Here is a 20,854-nt window from a genome sequence, read left to right as displayed (position 1 = left end):
CCCCATGTTTGTCTAGATGAATACTGTAATCAAAATGTCTAAAGGATTACCTTTATAGAGCCTACTGCTCATCTCCTAAGATAACTCCCCTCCCTCCTTTCCCCTTCAAAAACACCACAGAAAATTAAAAGGCTTAAAATGTATTTTAATAGGTTGATGCTGCATTACTGCTCCATTTCTCAGAAAAACTCCAAATATATCAGAGACAAATCAAACACAGTACACCAATGAAAAAAAAATGCACAGCGTGACTACCTAAGATAGGCGAGTCTAAGAGCTACTGTCAGACGTTCAGTATACAGCAACCCTGTTCCCAAGATTGTACTAGGCCTATCAAGAAAAGCTGTGAACAGCAACATCATAGACACAAAAGGGTCATTCCTGGGTGTCCTCACCCAAGAAAAAGATGGAGGCAAGTTAACACAAGATTTTTCTTTTTAAAGATACACTAAAATGAAAATCTCTAAGAGAAAATGTCTTCTTTAGGACATGAAGGGGTAATATATGGGATATAACAGAACCGTACGCACGTTGCCTGTGACCTTTGTGGACGTTTGCCTGAATTCTCACCTGGGAGTGAATGGAGCAATGGGGCTAAGGTCATTGGGGGTATTTGGTTTTTGTGGTGTATGTGGCAGTTACTCTGGGACTGGGGGAGTGTAAGGATAAGAAAGCAAGTGAGGATGGGCACTGTGGCTCACCCCGTAATCCCAGCATTTTGGGAGGCCAAGGTGGATGGATCATGAGGTCAGGAGTTCAAGATCAGCCTGGACAAGCTTGAACCCGGGAGGCAGGCTGCAGTGAGCCGAGATCGTGCCAGTACAGTCCAGCCTGGGTGACAGAGTGAGACTCCGTCTTGGGGGCGGGGCAAGGAAATGAAACAAGATGGACAAAAAAAACGGAATGATCAAGATTAATGGGCTCTAACTGGATCCACTTTGCCATGGTTTCCCCAGGCCCTCAACAATCACATTTGAGACTTCAGGAATGCACCACACAGAATTGATTAAACAATATATCACACAGAATTGACTTGTTTAATACCACCCCTCCCTTGCCCTCTGCCTCCAGCATACTCCCTAGAGTAGTACAGGCAGGGCAGATCTAACTATTGGAAGGAATCCCTAATACTTTTCCAGGGTAGAATTCTGGCTAGTCCAAAAAGGGTCCTTCTTTTAAGGGTTTTGAGAAACTAGACACTGCAACTTATTAGTATCGGCGACGTTTGTTTGGAGCAAATTCAGCTCCAGGAGCTGCACGGTTGAATGCAGGAGGAGTTCCACCAATTGCCCCAATTCCTTCCATTGTAGCAGCCTGACCAAAGCGTTCAGTTGTTGGTGGGGTCTTAAAGAGAAAAAGAGAGCAACATTGTAACAGCCATTGCTGGAAGCTTCCCACCCATCTGTAGTCCCTCCACTGGAGGCTATTTCCATTCAACTATTCAAGGCTCCTGATGGTAGGCAGGAGTGGGTGATTAAGTCTGTTTAGAACTCTAGTGGATAACCCCAAAAGTGGTGGCGTATGCCTGTAATTCCAGCTACTCAGGAGGCTGAGGCAGGAGAATCGCTTGAACCCGGGAGGCGGAGGTTGCAGTGAGCCAAGATTGCACCACTGCACTCCAGCCTAGGCGACAAAGAGCAAAACTCCGTCTCAAAAAGAAAAAAAAGAAAAAACAATAAACCAAACTGTCTAGTTTTGGCATCTTAACACCATAACCAAAACCACCTCAGGATTGCATGAGCCATTAAGTATTTGGATTCACAACTATTTTATTTGATAATGCCTAGCCTTCATTGATTTCCCTCCAACAAACATAGTCAATCAGAGTGGCCAGTCAGACGGTGGCATTTACTTAACTCCTAGATTAAGTATAGAGACCGAGTTTGCTCAAGATTCAAAAATAAAGACCTTGAGGTTACATTTAATGGATACCAGCAGTCCTAAAGACTGCTATCTAGGCCGGGCTTGGTGGCTCACACCGGTAGTCTCCGCACTTTGGGATGCCGAGGTGGGCGGATCATTTGAGGTCAGGAGTTCGAGAATAGCCTGACCAACGTGGTAAAACTCGGTCTCCACTAAAAATACAAAATGATCTGGGCACAGTGGCGCATGCCTGAAATCCCAACTACTCAGGAGGCTGAGGCAGGAGAATCGCTTGAACCCAGGAGGCAAAGTTGCAGTGAGCCAAGATCATGCCATTGCACTCCAGCCTGGGCAACAAGAGGGAAACTCTGTCTCAAAAAAAAAAAAAAAAGATTGCTATCTGTAGCAAATTGAGGTAGGCCCCCAGGGGCTATGAAAGCAATGCCTGTTCTCCTCCTACCACCATTTAGAATTACTGTTAAGGCCTTGCAGTTTATTACCAATCCCAAAGTTCCATCCGGCATCATAGTGGCAGGTCCTGGAGGAGCTGGGGTACCAGCTGGCACAGGAGCAGGGGGCATGGCACCTCTGTTGTTTATGCCCATAGCACCTAAGGCAGAGTAGTGTGATCAGTACAAGGGATAAAGATTGTTAGTCTCTTTCTATGCCAAAGGAAACAATTCTACAAGACCTCTGAGCTAAGACATGCACGTCACCCCCTTAAAGTAGGTAGCAAAAACTACATAGTTCACCAGAGACCAAACAAAAAAGGAAATCAGAGCCATTAATCTCTTAAGTCCTTACCTCCCATAGCCATCTGACCCATCCGAATCTCCTGCTCTCTCTGAAAAACAAAAAATACTCAAGAAAGTCCAAGACAGCAGTGCATTCTACCACAATCCATCAAGGACCACACACTAAGGGAAGTAGATAGAGTGATAACACATCCAAAGAGCACTGAGACCAAGCTGAGGAGCACAACCCTTGCTAGTTGTGCAACAAATTCAAGGTCACAGAGCTACTAGGACACAAGCCAGAGCCTCCAGAGAGGTGAAAGGGGGAAGAGATTTCTTCTAAAGGTCCAACTTGTACAACTGCAAGGACAGCAGAGGACTAGCCAAGGTTGCATATCTCTTCCTATAGTGAGTCTAAACAGAATACAGCAGATCCAGTTTTTCATCCTATATTGCTTGTGAGGCAAGAACTCCTCTTTAAACCTTACCTCTCCTTATGAATTCTTTTTTCTAAAGGGTTACTTCACAACACGGGAAAAGTGGTCATAACCGATAACCTAGCAGACAATTCATGGTGAGTCTGTCTTATCACGACTGGCCTGGCACATCATGGGCACATGGGAGATATACCGCATCAGGGAAGGTTCCCTTGAATCCTTCCTGCTGTCGCCGCATCATTTCTTCTTGCTGCCGCCGCATCTCTTCTTCACGGCGCCTGCGCTCTTCCTCCTGCCTAGAGAGAGTCACCAATATATTTAAGATAGAGGCATTTAAGAACTTGAGTAGGTTAACAGGGGACTCGACCGAGGAGACCAGCCTACTGAAAACTATCACAGTTCACCAGGAAACTCACTGTTAAGTGTGCCCAGCCCTGAGGCAACCCCCAAAGAAACCTCATGAGACCAGTATTCAGCTTTCTTTTTAGCAGGTAACTTCTAGAACCATGGGCAGCTAAAAACATCTCCAATCCAAAGAACCTGAGAAGCAGCCAGGAAATATTTGCCAACACATTTATAAATGCATGAGGTAGCATGGCAGTAGGAAAGAGGAATGAGACATTACCTTTTAGAGTTGTCAGAGGAAAGGGTTCGAGAAAAGTTACCTGAGCTCCAGTTGCTTTCGTTTTTGCACCTCTTGGTTGTGCAGCTCTTCCATCCTCCGAAGTTCTTCTTGGCGCCTCATCAAATCTAAAGAAACAACAGACTTAAGAATATTCCTCATTGTCTTCATATAGATCTAATGACTTTCTTCAAATAAAGATCCAGAAAGCAAAGAGGATATAATTCCTTTGGAGCCACCTGTGGTGTCCAGATTCCAAAATGAAGTCAAACCTATCATTTCCTTCTTCACAGAATCCAGTATCTCTGCCACATCTCCAAATCTACTTATCTACCAAAATCAACGCAAAATATTTCAAAGTATAAAAGCAGAGATTTAGGCCTTTCTGCTAATTGATACAAAGAAACCCATTTAAAAATGTCATTTTGTCCTTTCAGCTTTAAAACTTACAGGCCTAGACTCACCCTGTCTCATTAGCATGACCTGGTGCTCATGGCGTGCAGCCTCCATCTCCATCTCCAGCTTCTCACGAGCCTCCTTGATGTTGCGGTCCACTTGGTCCTGCTGCTGCTTCTCCATCTCAATGAGTGCCTTCCAGCGCATGGCATACTCATACTCAAAGGAGCCAGGCTGTGCAAATCTGGGTGGCTGCTCTCGTTCCCTATAGGCAAGGTTCCTAGGTTACTAACTTTGTCCAGGATTACCCCAGCTAAGTATTGCATTCCTTGTGAGGACCAAGATAATGGCTGCCAGTGAACATGTGCAGCAAAGACCTGCCTCTTTTACATATCCCTTTATAAGCTTCCTTAAGAAGGAAACACCTAATAGGGAAATCTATCAAGACGGCATACTTGTGAAACTGCTGGTTTTTTATAACCAGCTTCTCTGGAAGTCCCTCTTCATCATCTAACTGGTCCATGGGCTCCACAGTCACAGGACGAGGAAATCTAAGAGAAAGAACGAAGTTCAGTGTTAAATCATACCCCACACCAGGCTTCTTCTCTACACATATCACTGGCACAATGAATTAGCTAGGGCTCAGGATTGGACAAACACTTCTGAAGGAGTTTTTATACCTAATGACATTATAAAAAATTGGGGGTTGGGCCAGGGGCGGTGGCGCATGCCTGTAATCCCAGCACTTTGGGAGGACGAGGCAGGTGAATCACAAGGTCAGGAGTTCAAGACAAGCCTGGCCAACATGGTGAAACCCTGACTCTACTAAAAATACCAAAAATTAGCTGGGTGTAGTGGCAGACGTCTGTAATCCCAGCTACTCGGGAGGCTGAGGCAAGAGAATCGCTTGGACCCAGGAGGCAGAGGTTGAAATAAGCTAAGATTGTACCACTGCACTCCAGCCCGGAATACAAAGTGAGACTGTCTCAAAAAAAAAAAAAAAAAGAAAAAGAAAAAGAAAATCTGGGGTTGATAGGAGAAATCAGGCCTCAGATCTCTGAATACAGTCTCAAAGATATTCCAAGTAGGTAGATGCAGTACTTAAGTACAGCCTGAACATCTACAGACAATCTGAGAAATGACTTGTGGTAAACACTAAGAGATACTGCATGCACAAATCAACTTTTCAGAGCTCTAAAACTTCAAAGTAAGGAGAGACTTAACACTAATTAAATTAAAACGTACGGAGTGACTAAAAAGTTAATTTTCATAATCGTCATTCCACTTCTATTAATATAAGATTATAGCAAAAATCATATGAGAAAGCTCACTTAGTACCAAGTCTTTTTTTTATTTTTGAAACAGAGTCTTGCTCTGTCGCCCAGGCTAGAGTGCAGTGGTGCTATCTCGGCTCACTGCAACCTCTGCCTCCCGGGTTCAAGCGATTTTCCTGCCTCAGCCTCCTGAGTAGCTGGGATCACAGGCACCCACATTTTTGTATTTTTAGTACAGACGGGGTTTCACCACTTTGTCCAGGCGGGTCTCAAACTCAGGACCTCGTGATTTACTCGCCTCAGCCTCCTAAAGTGTTGGGATTACAGGCGTGAGCCACCGCACCCACCCTAATATCAAAAGTCTTTTTTTTTTTTTGATACAGAGTCTTGTTCTGTCGCCCAGGCTGGAGTGCAGTGGCGCAATCTGCAAGCTCCGCCTCCCAGGTTCGTGCCATTCTTCTGCCTCAGCCTCCCGAGTAGCTGGGACTACAGGTGCCCACCACCATGCCCGGCTAATTTGTTGTACTTTTCAGTAGAGATGGGGTTTCACTGTGTTAGCCAGGATGGTCTCGATCTCCTGACCTCGTGATCCACCCACATTGGCCAAAAGTCTTTTTTTTTTTTTTTTTGAGACAGAGTCTTATTCTGTCGTCAGGCTGGGGTGCAGTAGCGCAATCTCGGCTCACTGCAACCTCCGCCTTCCGGGTTCAAGTGATTCTCCTGCCTCAGCCTCCCGAGTAGCTGGGACTACCCGTGTGTGCCACCACACCCAACTAATTTTTGTATTTTTAGTAAAGACAGGCTTTCACCATGTTGGCCAGGATGGTCTTGATCTCCTCACCTTGTGATCTACCATGCCTGGCCTTTTATTTATTTATTTCTTTGAGGCAGTTTCACTCTGTTGCCCAGGTTGGAGTGCAGTGGCGTGATCTCAGATTGCTGCAACTTCTGCCTCCTGGGTTCAAACGATTCTCCTGCCTCAGCCTCCCAAGTAGCTGGGACTACAGGCACATGTCACCATGCCTGGCTAATTTTTTGTATTTTTAGTAGGGACGGGGTTTCATCATGTTGGCCAGGTGGGTCTTGAACTCCTGACCTCGGGTGATCCGCCTGCCTTGGCCTCCCAAAGTGCTGGGATTACAGGTGTCAGCCACCATGCCCGGCTGACCAAAAGTCTTTAAACATAGAAACGTGGTTACTAGAGGCTAACTTTCCAGACCATGGAAGGAATTAGCAATCTAAGGTCTATGTCTGAAAATGACCCTCACTTACGTGGTTAGCAGGAAGGAGCCTTCACTGCATCTGTCCAGAGCTTTCCGAGCAGCTGGCTTCCCTGAGAACTCAACAATGCCTTTTCCTGAGGGCCTTCCTCGATCATCCACAATGACTACAGCCCTCTCTACCTGGCCAAACACAGAAAAGGCTTCTTCCAGCAGTTCGTTTGACACATACTGAGGAAGGTTTCGAACTGTAAGGGATGCACTATGGCAGGCAAAGCGCACACGCAGCTGCTTTCCACGGAGTGGCATATTGTCCAGCTCCACTTTGGCAATCTCCGCTAGGGTTCGTGTTTCCTAGGAAGCAGAGGAAAATTAGAATAATTCAGTTTGACAAAGAATACCTTAGCAGCCATCAACAGTCTAAAACAGTATAGTTCAATAACAAAGTATCTCCCCTGAAAAACTAACCACCATACAAAGAAACAGAAGTGAAAGAACTTAACTGTGTGCTTCAGCTCTTTGGCCACCCTAGTTTGCTTCTGATGGCCTTGCAATAAATCACATGTAATCCTAGAAGTTAATAACACTTAGGTGGTCATCAATTTCATAGGTATTATTCTCCCAAGTGACAACAGATCATCCAGAAAACAAAGACCATTGGCCGGGTACGGTGGCTCACGCCTGTAATCCCAGCATTTTGGGAGGCCGAGGCAGGTGAATACCTGGCTAATACAGTGAAACCTTGTCTCTACTAAAATACAAATAATTAGCTGGGTGCAGTAGAAAGCACCGGTAGTTCCAGCTACTCCAGAGGCTGAGGCAGGAAAATCGCCTGATCCCAGGAGGTGGAGGTTACAGTGAGCCAAGATCGCACCACCGCACTCCAGCCTGGGCAACAGAGCGAAACTCCGTCTCAAAAAAACAAAAACACAAAGACTACCCTAAAATCACCCAGAATATTTTAGTTTTTTTTCTGAGATGGAGTCTTGCTATTTCGCCCAGACTAGAGTGCAGTGGAGTGATCTCAGCTCACTGCAACCTCTGCCTCCCAGGTTCAGGCGATTCTGCCTCAGCCTCCTGAGCAGGTGGAATTACAGGCGCTTACCACCATGTCCAGCTAATTTTTGTAGTTTTAGTAGAGACGGGGTTTCACCATGTTGGCCAGGCTGGTCTCAAACTCCTGACCTCAAGTGATCCGCCCACCTTGGCCTTCCAAAGTGCTGGGATTACAGGCATGAGCCACCGTGCTCATTCTAATTTTTGCTAGGTATGTACCAGAATCACGTATATCCTCCAAGAAGCCTCTTTGGAACAAGGAACCTTGATAGGATCCCTTTCATATTACTAAAGAGAAATCTGATATACAGAGAAAAATAACTTGCCTATATAGTAGTTAGTGGCAGATGGGAATGAAAACCAGTTCTGACCACCCCATTCAGTGATCCTGCTGTCACATTATTCTCTTCCATTTATGGAGGTAGATAATGTCTAGAAATGTTTTCCTCTCATATACTTTCCCTAAATCGAAATAGATTTTAAAATAATGTCTACACTTACAAATGGTAAAGATGGTAAATTTTATGTTATGTTTGTTTTACCATCACTAGTTTTTTTTTAAGAGACTGGGTCTCACTCTATCACCCAGGCTGAAGTGCAGTGCTATGAGCATAGCTCACTGTAACCTCGAACTCCTAGGTTCAATCAACCCTCTCATCTTAGCCTAGTTGAGTAGTTAGGACTACAGACACACACCATGTCTGGCTAATTCAATTAAAAAAAAAATTTTAAAGATACAAATAAACCAGACACCGTGGTGCATATCTATTGTCCCAGCTACTCAGGAGGCTGAGGACAGAGAATTGCTTAAGCTCAGGAATTCAAGTCCAGCCAAGGCAACAGGGTGAGACACCCATCTCTTGATCATGGGGGGACCAAACAGGGGAAGGGTATAGATAAAACAAAATTAACCACAACTTGGTAATGACTGAAGCTATACAATGCATATGTGCAGGTTCATTATTATTCTGTCTACTTCTGTATGTTTGAAATTTCCCAATTAAAACAAAAAAGTTCCAGCCAGGTGTGGTGGCTCACGTCTGTAATCCCAGCACTTTAGGAGGCCAAGGTGGGTGGATCACCTGAGGTCAGGAGCTCAAGACCAGCCTGGCCAAAATGGTGAAACTCCATCTCTACCAAAAATACAAAAATTAGCCAGGCGAGGTGGCAGATGCCTGTAATCCCAGCTACTCAGGAGGCTAAGGCAGGAGAATCGTTTGAACCCAGGAGGTGGAGGTTGCAGTGAGCTGAGATCCCACTACTGCACACCAGCCTGGGTGACAAGAGTGATACTCCGTCTCAAAAGGGCATACTTTAACTCCAGTATCCTAGGCAAAAAAACCTGTTATCCTTGAAACAAAACCAATGAGGAAAAATTAAAATGTGCCATTTTGGTGGTTGTTTCATCAACAAGCTTTTAATGAACAAATCATCTGCGAATCATTTCCACTGCCTATTTTTGCATATCTATTATTCTCCAGCTTCCCCACCTTTACATGCCTCAAAAGCCAACAGTTGCTCACCAAGCGGATAAAGCCAAATCCTTTATCCTTATGAATGAAGACTTCGCCTGCCTTTCCATATTTCTCAAATAGTTTCCTCATTTCTTCCTCGGTGATGTCGGGAGGAAGATTTCCCACAAAAAGACGGCTTCGTTGGGTGAAGGTCTTCTCTCCTGGTTTTCTAAAATTCTTCAGGTCAATAGTCAAGCCTTCATCTGAGAGAAGACACAGTCACTTAAAAGACTGGGGAAATAGAATTACAGTTGTATCCTCAAAGACCTATAACCATTGATAGATTAGGAAACATTAATTGTTGTAGAGAATGCAAACACCATTTCCCAAGGCAACCTAATCACTTATGAGTATATTGTGCCTTAGAATGTGAAAGCAGTATGCAGAAATCTGCAAGGACATCTGAACAGCTCTATGACAGGCCAGAAGTCAAGCTGCACTAAGCAAGAGAGAGAAAAATATAGGCGCCACTGGCCAAAGAGAAAAATTAAGCAATTCAAGGAAGGAGCCCTATGTTACAAGGGATCAGATTTTAACATTCAAAACATACCTTCAGATGAGAATAAACAAACAAAAATAAAATAAAAATAAAAACAAAAACAAAATCAAAACGAAGTAACGGTTCCATTTTCCTAATCTCTCACCAATTTTCATAACCTTAACAGTTCCCATTCCTTCAGGCTGGGGGCAACAGAATGATGAGTTATGAAAGAGCAATTCTTTATAGTAATCTCTGGAAATAAAGTTGGGATTGGTTCTAGTCTTAGAGGCACACAATGTACTTAAAGACTTTTCACAATGAGCTGGAACAGGCTCAAGGCTATAAGTACAGTACTCAGTACCAGACTCCTCCATTTAAGCCTTAAAGACTTTTCTATATTCTTTTTAACTACCAGTCATCTGATGACTACCCCTAAGAACCACGCTGAGGTAAAACATGCAGACATCTGTTTAGCAATAGAATGTGCCAACACAGCAAAGCAACTTGTACTCAACTGCTTTCATACATGTTTGCTCCTTGGTTTTGGAAAATCAGCCTTTTCCATCATAAGAAGTATTAAGAGGTAAAGAGAAAAAAGAACAAAGGTGTGCCATAAAGGCCTATCTATTCCCTTATAAGCCCGAGAAACTAATCTAAAAACCAAGAAACCATTCCCAGAGGGAATCTATTTCTACTCCATCACCTAGCATATACACACTTTGGCTGCTGGCCTGTTGCCCATTTGCAGGTATTGGTGGTGGTGGCGGCTGCTGCTGTTGCTGCTGGTGGTGCTGCTGCTGGTGGTGGTGTTGATGATGCTTTCTTGGAGTATGGTTTTGCTTCTCCAAGTTAAAAGTTTTATTACTCTGCATTTTTGCACCCTACAAAGAAAAAGTAGACTAATAAATAAATTCAGTACTAATAACACAATCAGCCACCTTCCTGATGAATTATATGTAATTCATCACCTTTGGTGCTCTGGCTTTTGCCAGAGGCAAACAATTGGTTACTTTGAACAACCATGACAAAGAAGAACAATTCAAAAATGTATCAGTGTTGTATATGGAAACAATGTTAAAAAAAAAATCTTGCGTTCTGGAGGTTACAAAATATAGCAAAAATCAAACAAAAAAGGAAAAAATAAAGAAAAAATAAAGAAAAAGGCCGGGTGCAGTGGCTCATGCCTATAATCCCAACACTTTGGGAGGCGGAGGTGGGAGGACTGCTTGAGTCCAGTAGTTTGAGATCAGCCTGGGCAACATGGCTCATCTCTACCAAAAAAAAAACAAAAATTAGCTGGGTGTGGTGGCACACGCCTGTGGTTCCAGGTACTTGGGAGGCTGAGGTGGGAGGATCACTTGAGCCCAGGAATTCAAGACCAGCCTAGACAATACCACGAGACCCCATCTCTACAAAAACATTTAAAAATGACCCAGGCAGGCTGGGTGCATGGCTCAAGCCTGTAATCCTAGCACTTTGGGAGGCCGAGGTGGGTGGATCACCAGGTCAGAGGTTTGAGACAAGCCTGGCCAACATGGTGAAACCACATCTATACTAAAAATACAACAACTAGCCAGGCATGATAGCAGGTGCCTGTAATCCCAGCTACTTGGGAGGCTGAGTGAAACAGGAAAATCGCTTGAACCTGGGAGGCGGAGGTTGCAGTGAGCCGAGATCGCACCACTGTACTCCAGCCTGGTGACAGAGCGAGACTCCGTCCCCAAAAAACAAAACAAAACAAAAAAACACTACCCAGGCATAGTGGCATCGTAGTCCCAGCTACTCAGGAGGCTGGAGCTGGAGGATCACTTGAGCCCAGGAGTTAGAGGCTGTAACAAGCCATGACTGTGCCACTGCACTCCAGCCTGGGCAACCGAGCAAGACCCTATCTGAAAAAAAATAAATAAAAACAAAAATCTAGAAACAACCAGGCATTTGCAGTTATACTGCACATAAAAACTAAATGAGTACTGGATGAGGACAGTTTGTACTAGAATGGCTTAAGGAACTTCCCAGTTCAATACTATACATTAATAGAAAACTACTTTTCCAAAAGAATCTACTCTTAAAAACTGGCCCCATCACACATTCAGGCACACTATAAAAACAAAATTATTGAAATAGATTCTGGTTATCACAAGGACAAAGACTAGTAAAGTCTTATCTTCTCTGGCACCCACCAATCCTAGCCCACAGTACATAATGTGTAAGTAACAGTGGTACAAGTATGGGCTGTGAGGTTAGGCATCCTTAAGTTTGAATTGTGTTTCTCAATTGTGTACTACTTACTAGTAAATTATTCTGTACCTGTTTCTTCAGCTGTTCTAAAGGGGATGATAAAAATACCGCTCTCAAAGAGGCTATGAGAATAAACATGTGAAAATGCTGGCTCACTAATGGCATACAGTACACACTCTAAATATTTATTAATCACAACGGAAAGACAAATGACTACTAAAGCAATAACAGTAAACATAAAAAGATAGGCCAGGCGAGACAGCTCACGCCTGTAATCCCAGCACTTCGGGAGGCCGAGGCCAGTGGATCAGCTGAGGTCAGGAGTGCAAGAACAGCCTCACCAACATGGTGAAACCCCATCTCTACTAAAAATACAAAAATTTGAGTGGCGCGGTGACACATGCCTGTAATCCCAGTTACTCAGGAGGCTGAGGCAGGAGAATCACTTGAACCTGGAAGGTGGAGGCTGCAGTGAGCCGAGATTGTGCCACTGCACTCCAGCCTGGGCACAAGAGCGAAACTCTGTCTCAAAACAAAAACAAAAACAAAAACAAACAAAATAAAGAAAAGGAGAAAAGATAAACAGGATGGGCACAGTGGCTCACATCTGTAATCCCAGCAATTTAGGAGGTCTAGATGGGAGGACTGCTTGGGCCCAGTAGTTAGAGACCAGCCTGGGCAACACAGTGACCCCATCTCTACAAAAAATATGTATAAAAAAATTAGGCATGATAGCACACTCATGTAGTCCCAGCTACTTGAGAGGCTGAGGCTGCAGTGAGCTGTAATCACGCCACTGTATTCCAGCCTGGGCAGGGAGAATGAGCTCCTATCTCAAGAAAAATAAATAAATTAAAAAAATAAAAATAATAAAATGTTAAATTCTATCATTTAAAAATCAACATAAGATTAAAAAGAAAACAAGTGTTCCGTGCTCCCAAATGTTGAAATAAAAAAAAAAAAACAAACAAAGCCAGCATGGTGGCTCAGGCCTGTAATCCCAGCACTTTGGAAGGCTGAGGCGGGAAGATGGCTTGAACCCGGGAGACCAGCATGGGCAACATAGCAAGACTCAGTCTCTATTTAAAAAAAAAAAAAAAAAAAAAAAGGTAGGGTGGAGGGGAGGCCAGGTGCAGTGGCTCATGCCTGTAGTCCCAGCTATTTGGGAGGCTGACGCTGGACAATCACTTGAGCCTAGGAAGAGGAGGTTGCAGTGAGGCAAATCATAACACTGCACTCCAGCCTAGGCAACAAAATGAGACCCTATCTCAAAAAAATGAAAAAAAATAGGCTGGGCGTGGCGGTTCATGCCTGTAATCCCAGTACTTTGGGGGGCTGAGGCAGACCAGATCACCTGAGGTCAGGAGTTTGAGACCAGCCTGGCCAACATGGTGAAACCCTGTCTCTACTAAAAATACAAAAAATTAGCCAGGTGTGGCAGTGTGCACCTGTAGTCTCAGCTACTTGTGAGGCTGAGGCAGGAGAATTGCTCGAACACAGGAGGCCGAGATTGCAGTGAGCAGAGATGCTGCCATTGCACTCCAGCCTGCGCAGCGGAGTGAGACTTGGTCTCAAAAATAAACAGGCCGGGCGCAGTGGCTCACGCCTGTAATCCTAGCACTTTGGGAGGCCAAGGTAGGAGGATCACCTGAGGTTGGGAATTCGAGACCAGCCTGGCCAACATGGTGAAACTCTGTCTCTACTAAAAATACAAAAATTAGCCAGGCGTGGTGGCGCATGCCTGTAATCCCAGCTATTCGGCAGGATGAGGCAGGAGAATCGCTTGAACCTGGAAGGCGGAGGTTGCAGTGGACCGAGATCATGGCCATTGCACTCCAGCCTGGGCGACAGGAGTGAAACTCCGTCTCAAAATAAATAAATAAAAATAAAGGAAAAAAAAAAAGATTATTGGTATAATCCAGACTGAATTCAAAAGTGGAGTTTTAAAATGCAAATTTTCAAATTGATCAGGTTAACAAACTGAGGACAGTCTTCCTTATTCAAGGACAGTTCTCCAGGAATTAAAAGGACATCAAACCTAAATCCATTCCCTCAAACACAAGACGCTCTAGTAATAATTTAGCTGAAGGAAAGATGCAGAAAAGGACTTTTACGAGCATCATATTAATACTATATGCTTCCTTTGAAATAAGAGAAAATTGGCTGGCTGCGGTGGCTCACACCTGTAATCCCAGTACTTCGGGAGGCTGAGGCAGGCAGATCACAAAGATCAAGAGCTCGAGACCAGCCTGGCCAACATGGTGAAACCTCATCTCTACTAAAAATACAAAAATTAGCCAGGCGTGGTGGCGGGTGCCTGTAGTCCCAGCTACTCAGGGAGGCTGAGGCAAGATAATTGCTTGAACCCAGGAGGTGGAGGTTGCAGCGTGCTGAGATCGCGCCACTGCACTCCAGCCTGGATGGCAGAGCAAGACTCCACTTCAAAAAATAAACAAATAAATAAAAATAAAGAAAATTAGGTAGGATACGGCGGCTCACGCCTGTAATTGCGGCACTTTGGGAGGCGGAAGTGGGTGGATCATTTTGAGGTCAGAAGTTCAAGACCAGCGTTGCCAACATAGTGAAACCCCATTTCTCCTAAAAATACAAAAATCAGGCCAGGCGCAGTGGCTCATGCTTGTAATCCCAGCACTTTGGGAGGCCAAGGTGAGCAGATCATGAGGTCAGGAAGTTTTGAGACCAGCCTGGCCAACACAGTGAAATCCCGTCTCTACTAAAAATACAAAAATTAGCTGGGAGTGGTGGCGGGTGCCTGTAATCCCAGCTACTCGAGAGGCTGAGGCAGGAGAATCGCTTGAACCCAGGAGGCGGAGGTTGCAGTGAGCCGAGATTGTGCCACTGCACTCCAGCCTGGGCGACAGACCTAGACTCCGTCTCAAAAATAAAAATAAAATAAATTAGCCAGGCATGGTGGTGTGCACCTGTAATCCCAGCTACTTGGGAGGCTGAAGTGGGAGGATCACTTGAACCCGGGAGAGAAAGATTGCAGTGAGCTGAGATCACACCACTGCACTCCAGCCTGGGTGACAGATTGAGACTATCTCAAAAACAAAACAAAATAAAACAAAACAAAACACAGAAAACAAAAAATAAAATTGGCCAGGTGTGGTGGCTCACACCAGTAATCCCAACACTTTGGGAGGCTGAGGGTGGACTGCTTAAGGTCAGGAATTCAAGACCAGCCTGACCAACACGGTGAAACCCCGTCTCTACCAAAAACACAAAAATTAGCTGGGCATGGTGGTGGGAACCTGTAATCCCAGCTACTCAGGAGGCTGAGGCAGGAGCATCATTTGAACCTGAGAGGCGGAGACTGCAGTAGGCCAAGATGGTGCCACTGCACTCCAGCCTGGGCAACAGACTCTGTCTCAAAACATAATAAACACAAAAAATTATATTTCTCAAATGAAAGAAATGTAACACAGGCTTGATAACTACTGATTTTGACGATGAGTATATGGGAATATTTTCATGTGCATAAAAACATTCCTAATCCATTTTATGTCACATCCCACCAAAACTGAAAACATCAATGCAATTACCAAATTCTGTATCCAAAAGTTTAGTAAGAGAACAGTTAACAAGAGCTATCAAGATGTTCATTCATAGTCTTTAATTCGGAAATTCTACTCCTGGAAATTTATCCTAATAATTTTAAAATTGAAAACTACACTCGTGAAAATGTTCATTGTAATGGCCTTTATGGTAACAAAATAATAAAAATGACTTAAATTTCCAAAACTAGGGGAAAGGTTTTCATGAAATTATGGTACAGCTATATAATAGAATATTCACAGCATTAAAAATTATGAAGACCACATAAACATGACTATGTCTGATACTCTAACGGGGAAAGGGTTTTTTTTTTTTTTTTAATTTTAAAGGTGTGAATATAGACAAGGAACAGAAGGTAGGCAAAAATGAAAACTGCATTGCTTGTAGGTTACTGATAATTTTTCAATTCACGATTTCATTAAAAAAATATTCAGTGAATGCCTACCATTTGCTAGGCACTATTCTAGATGGTTAGAGTGGATCAGTGAACAAAGCAGATTCTTGCCTACAGAGCTTACTTCTAGTGAGAGACAACATATATAAGTAAATTATATAGTACTTAAAAAGAGGTAAATGCTATGGGAAAATAAATTAAAACGGGGGAGGAAGGTAAAGTGGATAGGGAGTGGAAGGAGGCAGATGGTAATAAACCTCACAATATTTGACATTTCAGCCAAGATTTAAATTTTCACATTTATATCATTTAATTTTGTTTTTCATTAATTTTATAAGGTATCAGAAATTACAATTTAAAATCCTATTTAAAAATTTTTAAACAGAAATTACTATCAGATACTTATTACAAAATGTATTAATATAGAAAATTTAGAAAAACCAAAATAAATAAAAATACAAATATAAAAATCCACAGACCTGCCACTAAAAATAGTCACTATTAACATGTTGGTATATCCTTCTAATCATTAATTTAGGTATTTGAAATGAGATATGATAAAAACTATTCTGTAACCTGTTTTTTCCACTTTATGATGTATCATAAACAGTTTTCACGTCATTAAATCTTTTACGTTAATGGACACAGCATTCAGTTGTCAACCAAGTCCCTCTTGTGTTGGACACCTGGGTTGCTTCTTATTTTTCACCATTATAATCAATGCTCATAGCTAAATCTTTGGACATATCCATGATTAAATATTCCTCCCACAATTTTCCATTCTTGCTTATTTAGACATACATTATCATTTTGGTAACTGATAATGCACTCTTGTATATTCAGTTTCCTAATTTCTGCTAACGTCAACATAATTGTAATTTTTAATGACTAAAGTTCCCCAGGATGTACTAATTTAATTTACTAAACTACACCCTACTACAAGACATTTAGGTTGTTGTTTTTGGCTTTTCCTATTATAATGCTGCAGTAAATGTCTTCTGGCTTTCAGTTTTATTTCCATTTAATTATTTCCATAGGATAAATTCTTAAAAATAGAATCTACCCTGTGACCCTTGCCACAAAGTGCAACATCGTTTTCTCAAAAAGTTTTAAGGATTTTAAATGCCACAAGCAGGTGTAGCAGTTTCATGGCAAATGAGATACCTTAAAAAAAAAAAAAAAAAGGAAATAGTCTTTTAAAAAATAAGATATAAAAGCAGGAAGTTAAAACACGAAATCTAAAGTCCAACCTGGAAAGAGCTGGGGATGGGGTAAGGTGGGCATCAGAATCAAATCTTTTCCTATTTGGGTTCCAGGTGTTACCTCTCTCTTCCCCTGGCCCCGGAGAGGCCCAAGATGGAATGTACTAGTGAAGACTGTCATACTGTATAAAGCACCTAGAACAGTGCCTACCAAGTAGCAAGTAGCTCGAGAAGTATTTCTTCCTATCACCTACTTCTCATGACCACCAATATAATTTGGAAATATGTGCAGAGCCCTCTTCAGAGTAATAAATTCACCGTCGCCTAAATACTGGGCCTCTGAAAAGTGAACACAGCGCAAACATCAGCAGCAAAGATTTCTATCTACTTATGTGTTCCTGAAACTAATAATCCTGATGAAGAATTCTGAGAGAAAATACGTATTGCTGGTTAGAAAGACTAACTACTGGGCATGTTACAATTGAACAAATGTTTAGGTACAGGACCAAACACTACATCACACATATCTGAAATCTTAATCTGGTATAAATTTACGAGACTGAGATGGCCGCCTGGATGGCCAGCCTGAAAGCTGCAAAATGAACTAAGGTCCTTTGCTAAGAGTTTCTTAGGACTTTTCATTTAATAACAAAGAAGGTGGACAAAGACACAGTATAAATTCAGGCCACCCCCCCCCCAGAGTTGCCAGATTCAGCAAATAAAATACACAACCCACAATTAAATTTGAATTTCAAATTTAGTTGAAACTATGCACACGTATACTTAAAAATAATTGGTTGTGTATGTGAAATTCTAATTCAACTGGGTGCCCCGTGTTTTGTCTGGCAACCCTATCCCTTACACCTACCTCAACTTCGATTAAAGACAGCAAAGTGCCTCCCAGTTCTCTCTAACCTCGACTTCTCTGTTAAAAACACAAAGAAACGTGTCAGGTTATGGTAAGAGTTTCTCAATCTGGAAAATAAAATACTCGATGCGAAATCCATAAATTTAAGTTTCATTTTAAAAAGTGACGCTATATAAATGCGTCAAGGAGCCAGGCGGTAAGACTAGAAAAAGGGCATACAGAAATCAGACTACGAAAGCGGTGGGCTCTGGATATGCAGAGGAACTTTCCAGCTAAGAATTTTGACAAAGAAATATCGCTCGAGGGGCCCCATTTGCCCATTCTGAATTAATGGCCTCGCGGGGCCGAGAGGAGGAGCGCCCGACAAAGCGCCTCCTCCTCCAACCAACCACGACTTCAGCGATCTCTCATAATAGACCCCACACCCTCGGGCCCAGAGCGGCTCAGAGGCCGGCAACTTACACTGACACGGGTAAGATTCGGAGATGAGTTGCACAAAGAAACGCGGCGGGAACGAAAACGGGGAAAGCCCGATGCGAAGCGAGTTAAGAGAGGTGGGCCCCCGCGGGTGGGCTGAGAAGGCAGTGTGGCGGCGGAGACAAGGCCTCAAGGGGCCTCGGAACCGCCATCCTCCCTCCAAACCTAGCTTCACCCTCGCCTCTTCTTTCGCTGATTGTTCCAAGAAATCCCACTACCCTCCCAAACAAGAACCAAGCCGTCCCAAAACTCACCCTCTACCGACTGGTCTCTCCTCGGAGTAACGGCGACGCTACACGGCCTCTCCCGTCCCGAGAAAAGAGCGCGCGACCGCCGGAAACGAGACGACGGAGCTCGGTGCCTCCCAGGGGTACAAAGTGGCGTTCTCGATTGGTTAGCTGAACTGCCAATCAAGGTTTATCTCCCGAGCGGAATCATTTTTCCGCCATTTCTTAGATTCTATTGGCTGCCGAATGCCAAAGGCTTGCGTTCGTGTGAACGACAGATGGGGACAAAGAGCGAGGCTCTGTACCTAATGCGCATGTGCAAGCGGCCTGGCGCGTGAGACGGAAAAGGAAAGGGGGAGGGGGAAAAGGAAAAGGAGAGGAGCTGGGGCTGGGGGTCGGAAGGAGAGACATAAACGAACTAACTGAAAGACTCAAAGACTAAGTGGTGGGAGGGGGAAAGGAGAGGAGAAAATGGGAGAGGAAAGTGGAAAGAGGGAGAGGAAGGGGAGAAAATGCGCGCGTAGGCGTGCTCGGAGCAGTCCTGCACTGCGCCTGTGCAAGAAGCAAGAGTAACAATGTCATTGTATTCAATGTAATAGATTTGGCCTTTTCCTACTGAAAAAGTGCCCCGCCATGTTTCTTTTTTCACACTTCCTTTTTAGGGCTTGCATCCTGACACTACATACTTAATCAGATTTCTAGGTGCTTCTCCTGTTGCTGGGGCTGCTCGGAAAACGCAAATGAAATAGTCAACTCTTTGGTCATGGTTACAGACGGGATGGGGGAGGAGGGGGTGCATCACACCTTAGTCTCTGCGTGATTACACAGAATTGTAACCAGCACCCTCATTTCCATGGTAACCAGAAAACTTAACAGTCCAAACATCACTATTGTTCCTATGATTTACAGAGAGATTCAACAGGTGTCATCATTGCCATGGATATATCGTAGGCCTCTAGATCAGACTGTATATTCCATAGGAGGCCTATCAGTAACTAACCTTCATTGTTTCAGTATGCCTAACTCGCCCTGCCCCCGTGGTTAACCAAGGACTACAAGGATCAATTGATAAGTATTTGTTGTTAATTCCCATTAATTAATTCACACTCAGGGTTGCAGGGTATCCCAATGGGCGCCACCTTATGTGGGAACGCAATGATCTAGACTTGGGCTGTTCAATAGAACTGTCTGCAATGATGGAAAGGTCCTATGTCTGCTGTGTTCAATATGGCAGCTACTAACTATAAGTAGCCATTGAAATAGAACTAATGCAACTGAGAACCCGAATTTTTAATTCTGGCTGGGTGCAGTGCTCATGCCTGTAATCCCAGCACTTTGAGAGGCCGAGATGGGAGGATCGCTTAAGCCCAGGAGTTCGAGACCAGCCTGGGTAACACGCCGAAAAACCATCTCCAAAAAAAAAGCAAAAATTAGCCTGTCATGGTGGAGCGTCCCTGTAGTCCCACCTACTCGGGAGGTTAAGGTTAAGGTGGGAGGATAGCTTCAGCTCGCTTGGGAAGCAGAGGCTGCAATGAGTAGAGATCGCGCCACTGCACTCCAGACTGAGTGACAGAGTGAGACCTCGTCTCAGTTTAAAAAGAAGAAAACTAATACCTACTCAAGGGAAAAAAAAAAAAATACCCAACAGTATAAAGGAAAAGTCTCCCGCTCTATTCATTCTCTAGAGATAGCAATTATGACCACTTTCTTGCGTTTCTATTTTCTATGTATGTACTGTTTATTTACTTAGAGACAGAGTCTTGTTCTGTCACCCAGGCTGGAGTGCAGTGGCACAAACACGGCTCACTGCAGCCTCTGCCTTTCAGGTTCTAGCGATTCTCCCACCTCAGCTTCCTGAGTAGCTGGGACTACAGGAGTGCACAACTACGCCCGGGGGGGGGCGTTTTGTATGTTTTGTATGTTTTGTAGAGACAGGGTTTCACCATGTTGCCCAGACTGGTCTTAAACTCCTGAGTGTAAGCAATCCCGCCTCCGCTTGGCAAAGTGCCGGGATTACAGGCATGAGCCAGGGCGCCCAGCGGAGGACCACTTTTTTTTTGGCGGGGGGACGGTTTCTGGCTCTGTTGCCCAGACTGGAGTGCAGTGGTGTGATCTCGGCTCACTGCAGCCGCTGCCTCCCAGGTTCAAGCGATTTTCCTGCCTCAGCCTCCCGAGTAGCTAGGATTACGGGGGCCTGCCACCACGCCCGGCTAACTTTTGTATTTTTAGTAGAGACAGGGTTTCACCATGTTGGCTAGGCTGGTCTCAAGCTCCT

The 20,854-nt window shown here is 44.0% G+C and overlaps 1 protein-coding gene across 3 annotated transcripts; it reads right to left on the bottom strand.

Annotated features, from left to right (window-relative positions):
* Positions 1 to 123: 123 nt before the first annotated feature.
* NONO (non-POU domain containing octamer binding) lies at positions 124 to 19,197 on the bottom strand. 3 transcript variants are annotated; one of them, XM_001091198.5, is made up of 12 exons: positions 18,607 to 18,673; positions 17,876 to 17,932; positions 10,316 to 10,478; positions 9,126 to 9,319; positions 6,599 to 6,900; positions 4,508 to 4,603; positions 4,121 to 4,317; positions 3,700 to 3,784; positions 3,228 to 3,330; positions 2,668 to 2,707; positions 2,364 to 2,473; positions 125 to 1,344 (listed from the first exon to the last, which is right to left on the bottom strand). In XM_001091198.5, exons 3-12 carry the CDS (start codon positions 10,467 to 10,469, stop codon positions 1,210 to 1,212), a joined length of 1,416 nt encoding a protein of 471 aa, XP_001091198.1. In that variant the 5' UTR covers positions 10,470 to 10,478; positions 17,876 to 17,932; positions 18,607 to 18,673; the 3' UTR covers positions 125 to 1,209.
* Between the last annotated feature and the right edge of the window lie 1,657 nt (positions 19,198 to 20,854).

This window comes from Macaca mulatta, chromosome X (assembly GCF_049350105.2).
Source record: "Macaca mulatta isolate MMU2019108-1 chromosome X, T2T-MMU8v2.0, whole genome shotgun sequence".
NCBI classification, from domain to species: domain Eukaryota; kingdom Metazoa; phylum Chordata; class Mammalia; order Primates; family Cercopithecidae; genus Macaca; species Macaca mulatta.
This window is presented reverse-complemented; position numbering and strand designations above follow the sequence as displayed.

Bases quoted from the DNA above. Each gene is read 5' to 3' on its own strand.
- NONO (XM_001091198.5), bottom strand. From the start codon at position 10,469: ATGCAGAGTAATAAAACTTTTAACTTGGAGAAGCAAAACCATACTCCA. The intron at 6,901-9,125 runs GTGAGCAACTGT...TCTGCTTCCTAG, and splicing joins GATTTGGCTTTATCCGCTTG to GAAACACGAACCCTAGCGGA. The intron at 1,345-2,363 runs GTAATAAACTGC...TTTCTCTTTAAG, and splicing joins CGGATGGAACTTTGGGATTG to ACCCCACCAACAACTGAACG.